Source organism: Lactuca saligna, chromosome 5, assembly GCF_052625555.1.
Source record: "Lactuca saligna cultivar CGN05327 chromosome 5, ASM5262555v1, whole genome shotgun sequence".
NCBI lineage: Eukaryota > Viridiplantae > Streptophyta > Magnoliopsida > Asterales > Asteraceae > Lactuca > Lactuca saligna.
Window position 1 is genome coordinate 139,329,855 of NC_136421.1, and position 17,399 is coordinate 139,347,253.

General features: G+C 32.9%; 3 protein-coding genes and 1 long non-coding RNA gene across 4 annotated transcripts; 1 reads left to right on the forward strand and 3 right to left on the reverse strand.

Annotated features, from left to right (window-relative positions):
- Nucleotides 1–3,592: 3,592 nt before the first annotated feature.
- On the reverse strand, nt 3,593–4,949 carry LOC145045775 (uncharacterized). Its single transcript, XM_078994096.1, has 2 exons — nt 4,428–4,949; nt 3,593–4,375 (listed from the first exon to the last, which is right to left on the reverse strand). The coding sequence occupies exons 1-2, from the start codon at nt 4,947–4,949 to the stop codon at nt 3,593–3,595; spliced, it is 1,305 nt and encodes a 434-aa protein (XP_078850222.1).
- A 108-nt stretch (nt 4,950–5,057) lies between these two features.
- LOC145045776 (uncharacterized) lies at nt 5,058–6,311 on the reverse strand. The gene is made up of 2 exons (XM_078994097.1): nt 6,235–6,311; nt 5,058–6,123 (listed from the first exon to the last, which is right to left on the reverse strand). The coding sequence occupies exons 1-2, from the start codon at nt 6,309–6,311 to the stop codon at nt 5,058–5,060; spliced, it is 1,143 nt and encodes a 380-aa protein (XP_078850223.1).
- A 4,252-nt stretch (nt 6,312–10,563) lies between these two features.
- On the forward strand, nt 10,564–10,985 carry LOC145048012 (uncharacterized). The gene is made up of 3 exons (XR_013682634.1): nt 10,564–10,620; nt 10,745–10,821; nt 10,928–10,985. It is a non-coding gene; the product is annotated as an uncharacterized LOC145048012 (long non-coding RNA).
- Nucleotides 10,986–13,603: 2,618 nt separating this feature from the next.
- Nucleotides 13,604–15,209, reverse strand: LOC145045777 (pleiotropic drug resistance protein 1-like). The gene is made up of 5 exons (XM_078994098.1): nt 15,105–15,209; nt 14,956–15,009; nt 14,423–14,815; nt 14,053–14,334; nt 13,604–13,943 (listed from the first exon to the last, which is right to left on the reverse strand). Exons 1-5 carry the CDS (start codon nt 15,207–15,209, stop codon nt 13,623–13,625), a joined length of 1,155 nt encoding a protein of 384 aa, XP_078850224.1. The 3' UTR covers nt 13,604–13,622.
- Between the last annotated feature and the right edge of the window lie 2,190 nt (nt 15,210–17,399).

Here is a 17,399-nt window from a genome sequence, read left to right on the forward strand (position 1 = left end):
TTATTATTATATAAGCGTTAAATAACACTCAATATAACTCATAATAATAGCCCAAATAATTATTTTAAGAACCTAATAACATTACTATAATTATTTGAAAGCTATATTAAAAATTGCGTAAGCGTAGCTCACTTACAACGGATTTTAAAGAAAATCGGGCTTTGCTCGGAGCAGCATTTCCGAAACCGAAATACCCTTTTTCTCAGGACTCCGGGAGCCTCGGGGCTTCCTTTAGGTGCTAGGGGTTTTACCTAGGGTTTAGGGGGGTTTGGAACTCTGGGGAGAGAAAGATCTTAGAGAGAGAGTGAAGAAAAGTGTGAAAAACTCAGAACCCTTCGCATCTATTTATAGGGGCCAGCAGCTTCGGAACGCTGGGCGTTCAGCAGGTTACACGGGGCGTAACTTCGGATAAGAAGGCCAGGTGGCGAAGGCTCGGTGGTGTGACGTGGTTTCTCCTGGACCGAGCAAGGCTATGTGAACGCGGCGCGTACGAGATCAAACGTTGGGTGTGGCGAGGGGGCTTCGTGTCATGATCCGAGGCGACTTCAGCGACCATCATCAGACGGCTGGGAAAGCGCCACGTCAACACTCTCATATCAGATCTCGCAAATTCGACTACAAACTTTAAAAATTCGTAACTTTTGCGTACGAGCTCCGTTTGCGACGTTCTTTATATCCAAACGAAGGCGGGAACGTACTCTACAACTTTCATTAATACTCCGTCGGCTAATTTTGAATTTATTTTAAAAGTTATATTTTTAACAGGCCGGGACAGGATTAGTTCGTTAAAAATTTATAACTCCTTCATCCAACGTCCATTTTCGTCTGTCTTTTTATCGTTATGCTAAAAATAACAAGATCTTCGCTTCTCATTTAGGTATTGTTGGCTAAAAACCGTTCGATCTAATCTTCGAACTTCGGGTTATACACTGCTAAAGCCGAAACTTCGAAAAATCATAACTTCCTCATACAAAGTCAGATTTGGGCGTTCTTTTTATAGACGCTCTCGATTTAACGTATTCTACGACTTTTGTTTAGATCTCTAAGGCTAAAACTCACTCTAACGTAAATTCACTATTTACGCTTCCCAATATCGTGTCGGTTTTATCACAAAACTTCGACGGGTCATAACTTCTTCGTTATAACTCGGACTTCGGCGTTCTTTATATCCCCGGAATCCTTGTTTTGACCATTTCAACTTTATGTAAATATATCGGAATTATCTCACACTTTAATTATGACGCTCATTTTTATTCTTTATTTATTATACATTTATAAATAATTAATAAGCACGAAAATACACATAATTCACATAATACTCAAATATTTTATTATTATTACTTCAAAAAGAGTTAGAATAGTTGACCTAGACTATTACATCATCTAAAATGCTTAGCCCTGAAACCCGGGCGTTACAGTGGTACTCCTGTGTACGGTCGTACATAGGTATTCGGCTGGTGGTCTTATAAATAGCTTGTGTCAGTGTCAGTCATGGGGTGATGTATCTGTGTGTATCCAAGGTGTATCTGACGTTTTTGTGATATTAGTGTGTGTCTGCTTGGCTTAATCTTTCCTCTACTCCATTCTTATTTTGATTAATTGCTATTTGATTTATCACTAGTTTGGATCATTGAAATCGAGACTTACAGTTTTATTTGGATTGCAATGGTAATTGAATATAATAGTTTTTCCTTGGATTTGATCCCATTTTTACCATTACATTATGTTTTATTTGCAAGAAAAAGATGTAATTTGCTTGGTGGATTGACATCCCACCAATTTCTAGCATGAAGGTTAATTTGATAGTGATCTATTGTGCTTTTTCTTGGCAGGTTATAAATTTAAAATTAAATTCTAAATTTGTAATGGTTTATAGATTTTAGGAGGTGCTGACACACAAAAATGGAATATTTCATGTACATCATTTTGATAATAATAAGAACTACAGAACTCAGAGATCAACTAGTATTTTAGATATAATAACCGCTATCTTTAGTAATGTCATTTGTATATGTATTTGATACTAAGGTAATGTTAAAGTATTATTTACATTATCCAATTTTATATATTTTGCATTCTTTATCGGTTGTTCATCTAACAATTTCTATAAAAATGTAATATTAATGGTTTTTAAAAACCTACCAATTACATCATCCTGGTTTCATTTGCTTATTGCGAAATACGGGATACCTATACTTAATAATAATAATAATAATAATAATAATAATAATAATAATAATAATAATAATACAAACAACAAAAAAATATAATTATTGAAAATATAATCATAAAAAATCTAAGTATAATAAATCTACTAAGAAAATAGTAATAATAATAAATATATTTATATTTATATTAACAAAATTATTATATTTATATTAATAATTATTATTATATTTTGTTCGATGAACAATCCATTTAATGTTAATGATGAATATGTATCGATGTTTTATTTATACTATTCATTGTTATAATATTTATATTAAAACTATATGAAATAATTATTATTATATTTATAATTCTAAAATAAAATAATAATTTTTATAATAATATTTAAAAGAAAAAAAAAAAGGAAGGGCAAAAAGAAAAGGATTGAACATTTTTGGTTTGGTGCTCTTGAAATTCCTACAAAATAATACTTTTTAAATATAATTAGGAAAGAGCCCATGCTTCGCATGGGTTGGATATAATTTACAGTTTTTTAAAAAATGACTTGAAGTTATAGTTTAAAAAACATGTAACACCGACAAAATCCAAGACTAAATAATATTGAAATGCATAATAACCACAAAAAATTGTGTAAAAAAATATCAAAATAGAACAATGTTGGAAAAAGTATCAAAATATAACAATATTGGAAAAGACAGGAACTAAACTGACAATTGAACATACTTTTGTGGATGGAGATTGCAAGTGTAAAAGTTGAAGGATGAAAACTGTGAAATCCCCTAAAGAGTGGTGGCAGAAACCAAAAGTCCTAAACTCCTATGACAAATCTGTGAAGGAAACTATGCGGTGAAAATGTGAATGTTAAAAAGTTACTGTTCAAACATCCCATGGGATTTAATATATATATATATATATATATATATATATATATATATATATATATATATATATATATATATATATATATATATATATATATATATATATATATATATATACACTAGCCGTTTACCCGCGTTAAGCGTCGGGTGGCAAAAAGTTTCTTTCGGAAGATAGTTTTAATGTGATGATTAGTTTCCTTTAGACGTGAGCTATTCATTGCGGCCATTTGGTAGACTATTTTTTGTCGAATAGTTCATTTCAACAAATAGTTTCTTGCTAGGTGCATAGTCAGACAATACGATAAAAGTTGAGTCTACATCTCAAATAATTCATCTAATAGTTCATACTTGATTTTACAACCTAAAAATAACAAAAATATACAATCATGTAGTTTTGTACATTTATAACATGTCCAATATATAAACTACACCAATCTGCAATCATGTTGTTTCATTTGCTAGCCCTGCATTAAACATCAAATGAGAATCTAAGATACATATATGAAGAAATTGTAAAATAATAAGTTGTTGATTGTACCTTGTTAATCGCATAACACTTCTTTGTACACAACGTTTGATGTGTAGATTCCATCATTATCAAACGTTTTTTCCGGCTTTACTAATACCTTGGTGTTGACACGTGATATTCCTCTGGACAACGCCACATAAAGCTGGCCATGTGAGAATACCGATTCTGGTAGATAAACACCTACATTTGGAATTTTTTGTCCTTGAGCTTTATTGATTTTCATAGAGAAACTAAGCTGAATTGGAAACTGCTTTCTCTTTAGTTTGAATGAGAACATCTCATCGTCAGACGGACATAGAGGAATTCTTGGTAAAAACACTCTTTTTCCAGCATGTTGGCCAACAGCTATCTCTGCATCAATGACATTTTGTTGGAAAGCTCGACATATCAATCTGGTGCCATTACATAACCCATTTGAAGGATCCATATTTCGCAAAAGTATTACAGGGCACCCAGTTTTTAACCGAAGATAATGAGGGGGTATACCACTAACATTTAGCGACTTCAAATATTCCATCGGATATAAGTTATTTTTGTCATCTTCCGCTTCATCAAAACTATAGTAAACTTTTTGCTCGCCAGAAAATCGTTCGATCAACTTATTATTAATCTCATCAACACTTTCATTTTTAGTTGACAATATCGCCCTCGAAATGATAAATTTTGAATCGGCGTCGTTGGATTCCAAAGAAGGAAATATTGCATCAATCAGAGTGTCCACTGATTTAGTTTTATCAGTGTATGGAATGGACATGTTATCAGGTATACGAATAAAGGACTCGTCCAATGTTTCCTCCTTTCCATCACCGACTCGTAATAAAAAAATCAGAAAACCATGGGTTATTTACCGCTCTCATGTTGATATTTAATCGAAGCCTTTTAACTAAAGCCCATAGAGGTGACATTCGTAAGCTAGAGTCGACAATTTGTGCTCGAGTACCACGTCTCACGACCGGCAACACTTGTCTAAAGTCACCCCCCATAATCAATATCTTTCCACCGAAAGGGAGTTTCTCATCTGTGATGTCTTGCATTGTCCGATCAACTGCTTCTACTGCCTGCCTCTTAGCCATTGCTGCTTTATCCCATATGATTACCTTTGCCTCGCAGAGTATCCGAGCCTTCCCACTTTGTTTAGTGATTTTGCACATCGAGTTATTATCAAGATTGAGGGGAATTCCAAATCGTGAATGGGTTGTTCTCCCTCCTAGCATGTTGTTAGCCGCAACACCTGATGTGGCAGTTGCAAGTGCAATAAGACCACGGGCACGAATATTCTCCAACAAAGCTTTGTACAAAAATGTCTTTCCAGTTCCACCAGGACCACCTATGAAGAACACACCCGGAATATTTTGATCCACATGCCTCATTATCTCATCATATGCAAACTTCTGGTCTGGATTGAGAGAGTCTCGTGCATGTAAGTCTTCATATTCCACATTTATAGAGTATTCTTCTTGCACCTCACGATAGCCTCTTCATTGTAAATCGATGTGTTCACTGACATTTGGAAGGTCGTAATCACTAAGATTTTTACTCATAGATTCTAAGAAGACTCTAATGTCAATGAGGACCATATTTTGCACTCGTTCGGCACATCCATATTGTTTCCTATAATCTTCAGAAAGAGAATCATAGTGGTCGTCCCATAACTTGCGAACATTTCCTGGTTCGCAAAAAATCAGCATCGTCGCAAATAACCTTCTAAGTGCGCTTGGAAATTGAAATAAGGAAGCCTCTACAAAACATTGTGACAAATTATCATCGGTCTCTATTAAACCTCTTTTAAGAGCTGCTTTTCGAAATGTAGGGTGTAATACACCATTGGCTGTGTCTAAATCTTTAAAGCAGGTAGGCCCAGTGATATGACATAAAAGCAGACGTAGGTAGTATCTCTCTACTTTAGCTGGATTAGCATAAACAAGTCGACCAACCATTGATTTATGTTCCCTGGTCCTCCAACAATGGTTGCTCTGATTCCATGTAAAATGTTTGGGAAATTCCTTATACAAGTATTTTCTCGCATTGGAATCTTCTTTATTCTTCTTGAAAAATGCCGTCAACATTGAATTTTTTTCTTTCTCCCTATCAACAATGTCTTCCATTCTGTCACCGTCTTTGAACCTAACCAACTGTTGATTCGGGAGATGTATTTGCAAGGCCATCACACAAGGGTGGATTTTTGAAAGAAGAAAGCTAAAAACTCGCCATAATGCCTCAGGAGGGGACACATAACGTGCGTCTTGAAACTTTCGTATCTCATTAATAACAACATTTTCTTGGTCTTTATCAATATGGATAACTTGTTTGTCATGGCCCTTATAAACATATTTGAAGAGGTACTTCACAGACTTTATACTCGAACAAACCTCAACGTTGATATGACAATTGAACATCATTAACAACTTTGGGTTGTATGGAGCCACCCATCTGTTATCCAATGATGTATTTCTTACAGTCACCTCAATTCCATTATTTCTCCTTCTATATAATGGATATGAGTACTCTCCTTGTGATGTCTTTTCATTGAATTGCCTAGGATATCTGAAACGACATATTTTTGGCACACCCTACATACATGGACTTTTTTCTCGTAAGCTACCACAAGGACCGTGCATCATGTGACTTTTGACAAGATCATGCATTTCAGCAAACCTTATTGGGTCGGGAATTTCCGCACACACAAGTTTGTCATAATCATCTGGATTATTCATCTTATATCTAGGTGTCATTATTAAGAGGAAATGTGCATGTGGCAATCCACGCTTTTGAAACTCTATCACATACACATACGACCCCACTACACCGATTATATGTCTCTATAATAACTGTACCTTGAGCTCCTCTAACTTAGCATGAAAAACTCTTGCAACAAGGTCCGGTCGATCTTGAGCTGACTGTCCAGGCAATAACTCATCATCGATTTCCTTCCATTTTGGGTTGCACGTCATTGTAAGAAATATATCAGGCCTCCCGTCATCTTGAACTAAAGCCATGGCATCCATAAATCTTTGTCGCATGTCACGTGGACCTCCAATGAAACTTGCAGGTAACACAACTCTCTGTCCAACCCTACTTGGTTGAGCCTCACCGGCAATAAAGCAATCAACAGCGCCCTGGTATAAATCGGCTCTAATTTTGGTTTGGTTCTTTTCAACAAAAACCAAACGTGTAGTCTCAATCTTTATATACGTATCTACTGCAAACTGCTGGAATAATCTCCCTCCCATCAAAATCACATTATCATTCGACCGTATCTGGAACTTGTAACAATAGTACTCCCGCATACTTACAGTATTTCTGCCTTTTTTTGAAGTAGATTATGTGATATCATAATTTATGTGAAAAATATAAATTTAATATCCATATATTTAAGGCAATATCTGTTACATGTTTTAAATATGTAAAGGAATGTTAAAGGCGTACCTTCTGAACCTTCATCATTGTCTTCATTGTCACTGTGAATTTCATCCATGCCGACCCCATATCTTGGTATTTTAGGATGTCATCCAGACTCACCATTAGGAAAGAATAAAGAATACGACAAAAGATCATAACAACCAAAATGAGGTTGAATTTCAGTACTATAGTTAGACCTCCCGTAGACAATAATACTTCTTTTATATGCAGTGATGTTGTCATTTCCTTCAACCCAAATACCAGCAACCTATGCAAAGGTGTAGTTCAATAGGGTAATTAATATGATATGTATGATAATAAATATGACACATTTAATTTTAAAATGAATAAAGATAAATGTTAATATTCACACCTCAGATCTGGTCGGCTTATTGTACACCCTTTGGTCAAGTTCCACCGATGCATTCAAAGTCACTCTATAATTATCAAGTGGTCCTAGATCGGAAAGACGTTTAAATGTTCTAACGTACGGATTCGAAGCTAGAATACGTGTTAGTTTTTGAATAATTCTTCTATCAACATTCTTCCAGGAGGATCTTTATGATATTTCAGCTTCACCATCATAAAAATACAATTGTAAACACCTTGATTTTCCATCCCTTGATATTAACTGATCGATATTATGATAGAGTGTTCCGTGCGCACAAAAAGTGTAAACTCCAGAAGTCATACTTGCCAATTCTTCATCCACCTTTACACCTAGTGATGCGAAAGAAAAGTTTGAGTTATACGCCCTTATATTGTACCTGAAGTTTTTTTCTAGCTGCTCTTGGCTTGTGAAGAGTTGGTGTAATTCTATGGGAATAGGGGAGTATGCCAGTTTTGTCTCCCCACTCATGCAACAAAAGGTAGGGAATTCATATTGTAATCGCTTTGCTCCACAATAAACACAAGGTTTTTGAGCCTTTAATATACGATGTTCCGTACGGATATTTTTGTAAACAAAATCATATGGATCCTCCTGAAAGGCGTATACTCTTCTTTTTGTCATCATAATTCGTTCCTTTCTTCGTTGATAATATTATTTATTATAAGTACTCGTCCTCTGAGCAGCACTTGTAACACTTATAGAGGAATCTTCGTTGATATTTGTTTCGTTTGTCTCCATTGTAGTGCAACTTGTGAGTGTTGTAGGTTGACTACATCCTTCACCGTTAGCTATCCTTCTCATTTTGTTTTTCTCCTTTTTTCGTGCATAATAGTTTCTATTGTATCTTTTTCGATTTTCTACAAATATATTATTTGGATAAATAGTCATATATTATAAATGCAAATATATACTTATATAAACCACATACCTTTTTCTATATCTATCGGATTTTGGGAATCATCACAGTTTTCATTTCCCTTATCTACGGTTCTCATTGAACACTATAATGGAAATGTTAAGAATAAGCACATATTATATCATCAAGAATGTAACATTTTGTAATGTAGACCATGTGATTTAGTAGTCATGTATGTATGTTTTCAGAAAGTAACACAACCCTTAATAAATAACCAACTATACTAAAAACTTGTAATCCAAAAACACAATAGCAAAATAAACCACACATGAAAATATCCATAGATATCCAAAAATTATTATTTATCAATTCATAAGTCAACACAAAAAAATAAACCACACATGAAAAAATTCACCACAATATGTCTAACATTAATGTAGATCAACTATAAAAACAACGCACTCATAAAAGTTGTCAAAACTTTAAAAAAAAAACCCCACTAAATGTCTGACACATAATTAAAAATTCTTCTAGGCATATTTATGATGTTAAATGCTTGCGGCATCCTCGGTTGGAACTCTACGTTGCTTAGTTTGGTTGATATCAAAATGTTCACTGAAAATAAGATAAAAACTATTAAAATGTATTGATTTAGTTATTTTAATATCACTACAAGCATTATAATTTTCTAGAAAAAACTTACCTGAATCCAAATGAACCAATTTCACCCGAGAAACAAATATTATATACTTTCTCCTTATCGCATAGACAGTTATCACAATCTGATGGCGTGTTCGGTCGGTTATATATAGTTTCATCTTTATTATACTCCCCTTATTTAAAATCAAATATTTCCAAAGTCATCTAATTTTGTTTTAGTGTAATAATAATAATAATAATAATAATAATAATAATAATAATAATAATAATAATAATAATAATAATAATAAACACTTTCGGTCCATCTTGGAGATATAAGGTGAAAGAAGTTAACGTCAGTACACCAAAGTAACGGGAATAGTTTCGCTTCCCTTTGATGATTTTTCCAACAATATCTAAAAATAACGATAATTAAAAGGATAATTAACTTGTTATAATTTTAAAAACTTTAGAATGCTAAAAATATATATAAGTTATTAAATTTACCAATCATCATTTTTCTCTTTGTCCGATCCTCTACTAAACTTTTTATTGAGGGAACCAATGGGAAAACCGGAAACCATGATATGATAGCATCGGCCAAACGATTAAACCGTGTGTTATTGCTTATCTTAATCATCAAATCGCCACGTAATAAATTGTATTCTTGATACCTCGGATACTCAGCATAGGTTGGTTCGACTTGGAAATGGTTTAAAGAAAACACACCACCCAATAGATTCCCTCCATAAATAAAGCGCATCATTTATTGTGGAACAACTGCTAACAATTTCTCTCTCTAATAGAAAAGGTAATATTTTTATAAATAAAATACTTATGATAAATTATGAAAATGAAAATAAGATATAAATAGTTTTTTAAACATACATGTTGATCAATAAGAATCATGAAGAGTTTGTTTACTCTTGAGTCCCTCCAAATGAAATCAATACGAACGGGTGTCAAAACATACCACAAATGGTAGTTTAGTAGCATTGAAAATGCATCCACGTAAATTTGACCATTCATGATTCTACAAAATGAAAGTCACACGTGAATAATGTAGAATTGATTTACATCATTATTTATATTAAAAACTATGTCGATTTGAGATGCCCAAAGTATAATAACATATGTATCGTAAATTTGAAATATCCAAGCAATAAGAGTTTTTATTAGGTGATTTATTTATTAAATAGTATAGAAAACCTAAAACATATATTAATAACAAATATTAATATGATTTATTTGATCTGAATTGTAAGATTTAAAAAGTTTAATAACAAATTAAAATAAAGCCCAATTCATAGTACACTTAATTTTAATAAGACCTAATTTGTTCAGAGTCGAGACCGATATCATGTTTTTTGCTCTATCGCTCTAAAATCTAAATAAATATATAGCACACAAGTCAAATAAGTTTTTTAGCCATCTAAAGCAAGCTACACTAAGGTAAAATTACATGTATATACAAGTTATAATAAGGAAATAACATATAATAATTTAAAGAATACATTGTGAGGACATTGACGAATCAAACATATAAATAAAAACTTTTTGCCTGCGACTGTTCATCTTCTTAAAAGCTGTTAAATTTTAAGAAAAAGACAACTCCTTTTATGTCATTAAAAAGGGAAGATTTCTATTTTAAGATATTTTTATAAATGGAACAAAACAATTCATTGACTTGTTATTATCTTTGTAGGAAACTAATGCAAATCTTAATGAAATTGTAGCTCTTGCAAAAGAACTTCAGGTAATTTCTCATGGTTAAACAAAAAAGAATGGGTAAAAATACAAATTTCTGCAAATCAAGTAATTAATTTCTTTTATCAAAACATTACTCCATAAAAAAAATGTTTTTGATAATACTCTCTTAGGGGACAAAAATTCGTCCTTTATGGGGTACAGCTCAGTTGTTCATGAATCCCCGCTACATGCATGGTGGTGCCACCAGGTTCATATTACACCTTTTTCAATCTTCATTTTTTTTCAATATATTTAATTAATAATAATAATATTTAAATTTAATACTTACTAATAATAATAATACATAACCACAGCCCTGAAATTGGAGTCTATGCATATGCTGCAGCTCAAGTCAAGAAAGCAATAGATGTTTTTACTTACTACTTACTACTTACCACTTAGTTTATTGAACAGAAAAAAAAGACGATTTTGCCCTTGATATGAACTTTTACTATTTACACAGGTTACAAATTATCTAGGGGGTGAAAATTATGTGTTTTGGGGTGGTTGTGAGGGTTATCAGACTCTTCTCAACACTGATATGGAGAGAGAGCTTGATCATATGGTAAATTTTTTATAAAAAATAATTTTTTAATAGTAGTTAAAAAATAGATATAATGTGCAAATTATATTTTTTGTAGGCACGGTTTTTTGAAGCTGCAGTAGCTTATAAAAAGAAGATTGGATTCAATTGTAATTGTTACTTAAATAAATACAAGAGATTTGGTATTATAAAAAATAAAAGAATAAAAATTATTTATAACTGTTTATATGTATGTTAATTTTTTTGCTTAAGGAACACTTCTTATTGAGCCTAAGCCTCAAGAGCCCACAAATTAACTTCTGCGGATTTACTGGCATTTGTTATTAATATGTATTTAGACCACATTTATTGATGAATTTTGATAACCGGATCATAAAAATGACATGTTAACATGAAACAGAAGAAAATAATTGATTAACAACAATATATTGAACTGATAATCAAACAACATAGGGACAAATGTGATACAAAGGAAAACTCAATGTTTCTTTGAAGCTTCCTGGTAAATTACATTTAACTGTGAATGATAGATATGTATCAAAGTACTTTATACCATTCATTAACAACAATATATTGAACTCATAATCAAACAAACAAGCATGATGCAAACAACAAAACTAAACCTCATCCTGAATGCGATTTTTAAAAAACACTCTTCACATGGTTACACCAAATTCGATCTAGTAAAGTAGAAGAAGTAAAGAAGACAAAAAACAAAAAAAGATTCATCAAACAGATAGAAGAAATAAAGAAAACCTGAATTCGTGTAACGAAATGTATTCCAATGCAATGAAGTACTCTTCTAATCTTGATTCCTTGTTGCTGAATTGTGTTGTGAAAGTAAAAAATAAGAGCATAATATATTAGATTTATAGACAGAATAATGTATCATATGATATATTTTCGGATACTAATAATTGTCAAAAGTCATACCAAAAAAATTTTAAATCATACCTTAAATACTTAATGTCAAAATTCATACCAAAAATATTTTAAATCATACCATAAATACTAACTGTCAAAAGTCATACCAAAAATACTTTAAATCATACCATAAATACTAACTGTCAAAAATTATATCAAAATTAATAATATTTCCTTTAAAATAATATCATACTAAAAATAAAATATATATTAGAAGCTGAAATTACTGTAAATGTTAGTAAAATTTACAAATAAAAAGTAAAGTAAGAAAATATATTGAAGAAGAATAGATGTGTGCAAATTGATATGGGTTGATTAGGGAATCTTTAACTTAAACTTCAGTAGAAGAGAACAGCTTCAAGTACCTTTTACGTGGTCTTTGCAAGAAGGGCAAAATAATCATTTTACTTGGATTTGACACATCAAACTAAGGATTATAAATCATAAATGAGCAACAAACAATTTTTTTGCACAAAACACTAAAAATGTGAATGTAAGAAACTGGAATTGTTTGTTCACAAAATATCTTTATTTTTATCACTTTTAATGGTATTTTATGAACTAATTAATCATTCTAGTTTCTTACCTCTTCATGGAACTTTAAAAAAAAAAAAAAAAAAAAAGATAATTTTGTAATTAAAAAAAACAAATAGTTTGTTACTCATTTATGTGTATGCATCCAATATTCCATACCATTAAAGAACTTGTGTTGGAAAATGGGATTCAAAGCGGATTCAATATCAAATAAGACGATTTTGTCCCTACAACTCTCGAATGTTGTCAAGAATTCAAGAACTGGAGCTGCTTTTGTTTGCAAAACAAACGAACAACTCTTCAAGATTTCAACCAATCGCGAAAGGAACGTGGAATCTGAAAGATCCTCCACCTGGATAGTTTGTCAGCTGTCATATTGAATACAAAAAAACAATTATATAAAAATAAAAATAAAACCCTAACATGCAAAACAAAAACATAACAAACCTGGTTGACAATCTTGCTTCATTTGATCCTTTCTTAGATCCATTAACAGGTGCATCATAAAATTGTTTGTAGAAATAGCAACATACTTTTATTTATGAGTGAAAAAAGTACATTTTAGATTTTTTTTTTATTAAGTAACAAAATGCTAACCTTTAATTTCATTAGTTTGCTAGAATCTAAAATCCGAGCAAGAATATTCAAGATCTGCATTAATCTCAAAACCACATCATGTGTAATAGAATCGAAAATATACAAATAAAATACAATAGTTTTTATACCATGTAAGTATTTCATGTCCACCTTTTTTGGGTATAACAAAAAGTTGCATAATTTTGTCCCATTGACAACTGTCTTAATCTCAGTCCAATGTACGTCAAATGCAGTACAAGACCTTCAACAAATGGGACATTGGTTCATTTAAACGACCATTTTAGGAAATAGTTTAATTATAAAATTAAGAATGGTCATTTAAAAAACTAAAAACCGGACCAAAATTGCAATCTAATTCGTTTCGGGACGAAAACCTAAAAATGTGCTAAACTCAGGGACCAAAATTGTAATTACCTTCCGGCATCTGGATCAAACCCTATGACATAATAGGTCAAGATTACCCATGTGGCAACTTCAAGAATTGTTACTGGGATCTTGAGGAACCATGTGGGTAGTGAATATACCCATGCAGGATAGAAGAGAAGGTCTCTTTGCTTGTAGAACACAGGAAGTTTTATAATGCTTAAACCAAGCTCAGAGAATCCATTAAATGTAATCGTGAGTATTGTGAAAAACATAGAACCCATGAATACTATTCCATCTACTATTGTTTTCTTTGGCATCTCAGTTCGTAGGAATAGTGTCATTGTTGTTGTAGCAAAAAAAGTAAGCTGAAAAAGTAACAGATAAAAGACATGAAAAAGTAATATCCCCATCATAAAATATACCCTTAGATATGCAAGCTTATCATGCTTGTTTTTTTTTTTTTTAATTACTTACCTGTGTCATTTTGAATATATACACAAAGGAGTTTCTTTTCATAAGCAAGTATTCTCTAGATATGCAAGCTTTTAGCAATTCTTTTTTGCTAACACCATATTTTTTTGTAGTTAAAGCTGCAGGGTGGCTTTTTGTTTTGTCAAATGCAGCACCAAGTTCATCACCTAGTTTTCTTCCCACATGAAACAACCGAAATGCTTCTGAGAATTCTTGCACTGTAACAAAACTGTAAGCTTCATTTTTTCTTATCCAGTATTGCTCTTGATCTTTCTTTGATGTTACCTGTAGCATGAAACCAGCATTAGCCAAAAGTTCAATAACTCCAAATGAAATTACATGTAACAAACGCAACCTAAGAGCTAAACATTACTTCTTGTAAAAAATCAGCAACTACTTTTCTCTCAGGACATTTGAAACCCATGTACTCAAAGAATTCAAGCACATTTTCTCTAGGACCTTGATACACAACTTGTCCATCTGCTAAAAGTATGACATCATCAAATAGGTCATAGGTCTCAGGTGCAGGTTGAAGGAGTGAGATGACAGAAGTTCCTTCAAGTATGTGAATTGATTGCTTAATTGAATTCACTATTTGGAAAGTGGTTGAACTGTCTAAACCCGTTGATATCTCGTCCATTAGCAACACTCTTGATGGGCCCACCATCATTTCGCCTGTTGTGACTCGCTTTTTTTGTCCCCCTGAAATACCCCTAAACATTTCATCTCCTACTACAGTGTCTGCACACACTTCAAGACCTAAAATCTGCATATCTGAACATAAATATCGGAACATTAGTTGTGTTTTTCTCACATATTCACTTATATTTGATACATTTTTAAACAGAACACATGTCAATGGGACAAAAGTTGCAATTTTTATTTGTCTTATTCTTGAGCTATTACCTTGATAACATACTCGGTGACAACACTTGCCTCTTGACCTTCTAGTGATGATGCCTAAAGAAAAAGAAATATTAAAGATTAGATCAAGAAACAGAGTATATATATACTTCTTATGATGATACTACATGTATAACAAAGTATATATATACTTCAGTGACTGAATATTGTTGTTGAATTAAATTAGGAGCCATAGACTTTTTTACCTCATCAGGAGACCAAAAGGTTTGCAATTCCTTCTGAATTAAATCAGCCATAGACTTAACATAACCTTGTCGCTGATACCAAGACTGAATAATAGCAACAGGAAGCTTTGAAAAAAATCTTGTCCTCCCTGAATATCTTTACTATATTATAGATTTGGAAGAACTTTTTGGAAGAAACGATGATCATTGTGTCTAGAGGGTACCTGTGGTGGCTGAGGGAGGTTACAAAGGTTGTGGTATGTGGCGGATCTGTTCATCAGCAGCAGCTTCTCGAGATGATTGATGCCGATCTTTAGGTTTTTTCAAGATCGAAGATGCTGAGAGGTGATTCGTCGTCAGCAGCGAAGTCCTCCTCCCCTCTGTGTTCGGGATCTTTGATATCTGAGACTTGAGAGCGTGTTAGGGTGAAAATCGAAGGCGGGAAAGGGGCATATTTGGTGTTGTCGATGTGAATAGGATGATCCTTGTGTCTAGAGGGTACATGTGGTGGCTGAGGGGGGTTACGAAGGTGGTGGTAGGCGGCGGAATCATCGTCAGCAGTGGTTTCTCGAGATGATTGACGTAGATCTTTAGGGTTTTTCAAGATCGAAGATGCAGAGAGGTTGGAAAGCAGCATGTCGATGTGAATAGGATGAACAATGAACACATAAGCGAAGTCCTCCTCCCCTCTGTGTTCGGATGAACAATGACCATCTCCAGATCTGTTTATGGTGTGCGATGTCTGGTGGCAATGGAGGGGACAACGTCGGCACGGTGGCGATAGCGACGACTATAGGAGGGTGGTGGTAATGGAAGCGTATCGGAGATTGAAGAAAGTGAGGAGGCAGACGGATTTGGATGAAATGATGTTGATAGTGTCAAAAGGGTATTAGGGTTTGGTATAATGATATTGCGTGTATACGTATACATTGTAAGCTTAATAGATTGTACTTTGTGCTATAAAATGTATACCTCTTAATTTTCAAGACATGGGCAATATGTTTAATAATATAGTTAAGATATATATATATATATATATATATATATATATATATATATATATATTACTAGAAAACATGGTGTTTTCCTACGGAAAATAGCTACAGATAATTTTCGTAGCTAATTAGCTACGGAATCGCTACGGATCAGCTACAGAATGGGATGCCCTAGTTTATTAAAGGAATAGCTACGGATGCGGGTCTGTAGCTAATTAGCTACAGAATAGCTACGGAATAGCTGCAGATGCCTATCTGTAGCTATTCCGTAACTAATTAGCTACGGAATGGCTGCGGAATACCTACGGATACTAATTACCTACGAATTAGCTACGGAGTATGCTTTCCGTTAGAATTCCGTAGCTAATTCGTAGCTAAGTAGCTACGGATTTTTTGTTATTTTCAATTTTTCGGGCACCAAACATTATTTTTTTCGCTTCGTATTTTTCACACCTCTAGTATACATGATTATCTTTATTTTCATCAACTTGTAGCTATTAATATCGTTCATAAAGTCGTGTGCTCCTTCGGGATCAAGTACTCGTTTCACAGTTTAACATTGTAATGCATATACTTTTCACCAACTTGTTATGGATTATGTCGTATATTTATATACATGAATGAGTTGTGGTATATATGTACATCTATATGTGTATGTATACGTGTTTGTGAGATGTATGTGTACGTATTAAACGAGTAATGGATCTTGTATGTGCACACGGCTTTATAAATGATATTAATAGTTATAAATTAGTGAAAATATAGATAATCATGTATAATATAGTTGTGAAAAAAATAGAGCGAAAAAAACGACGTTTAGTGCCCGAAAAATCGAAAATATGAAAAATCCGTAGCTAATTAGCTACGGATTAACTACGGAATTCTAACAGAAAGCATATTCTGTAGCTAATCCGTAGGTAATTAGCTACGGATTTTTCTTATTTTCGATTTTTCGGGCACAAAATGTCATTTATTATCGCAAATTTTTTTTTCATACCTATATTATACATGATTATCTATATTTTCACCAACTTATAGGTATTAATATCATTCATAAATTTGTGTGCACATATGGGATCCATTACTTGTTTACTGGTTTAACACTATAATGCTTATGAATACGTTCACATACATCTCACAAACACGTATACCTACATCATCATCATCATCATCATCACCATCATTACCATCATCGTCATCACCATCATCACCATCACCACCATCACCATCATTATCACCATCACTATCATCATCATCACCACCACCA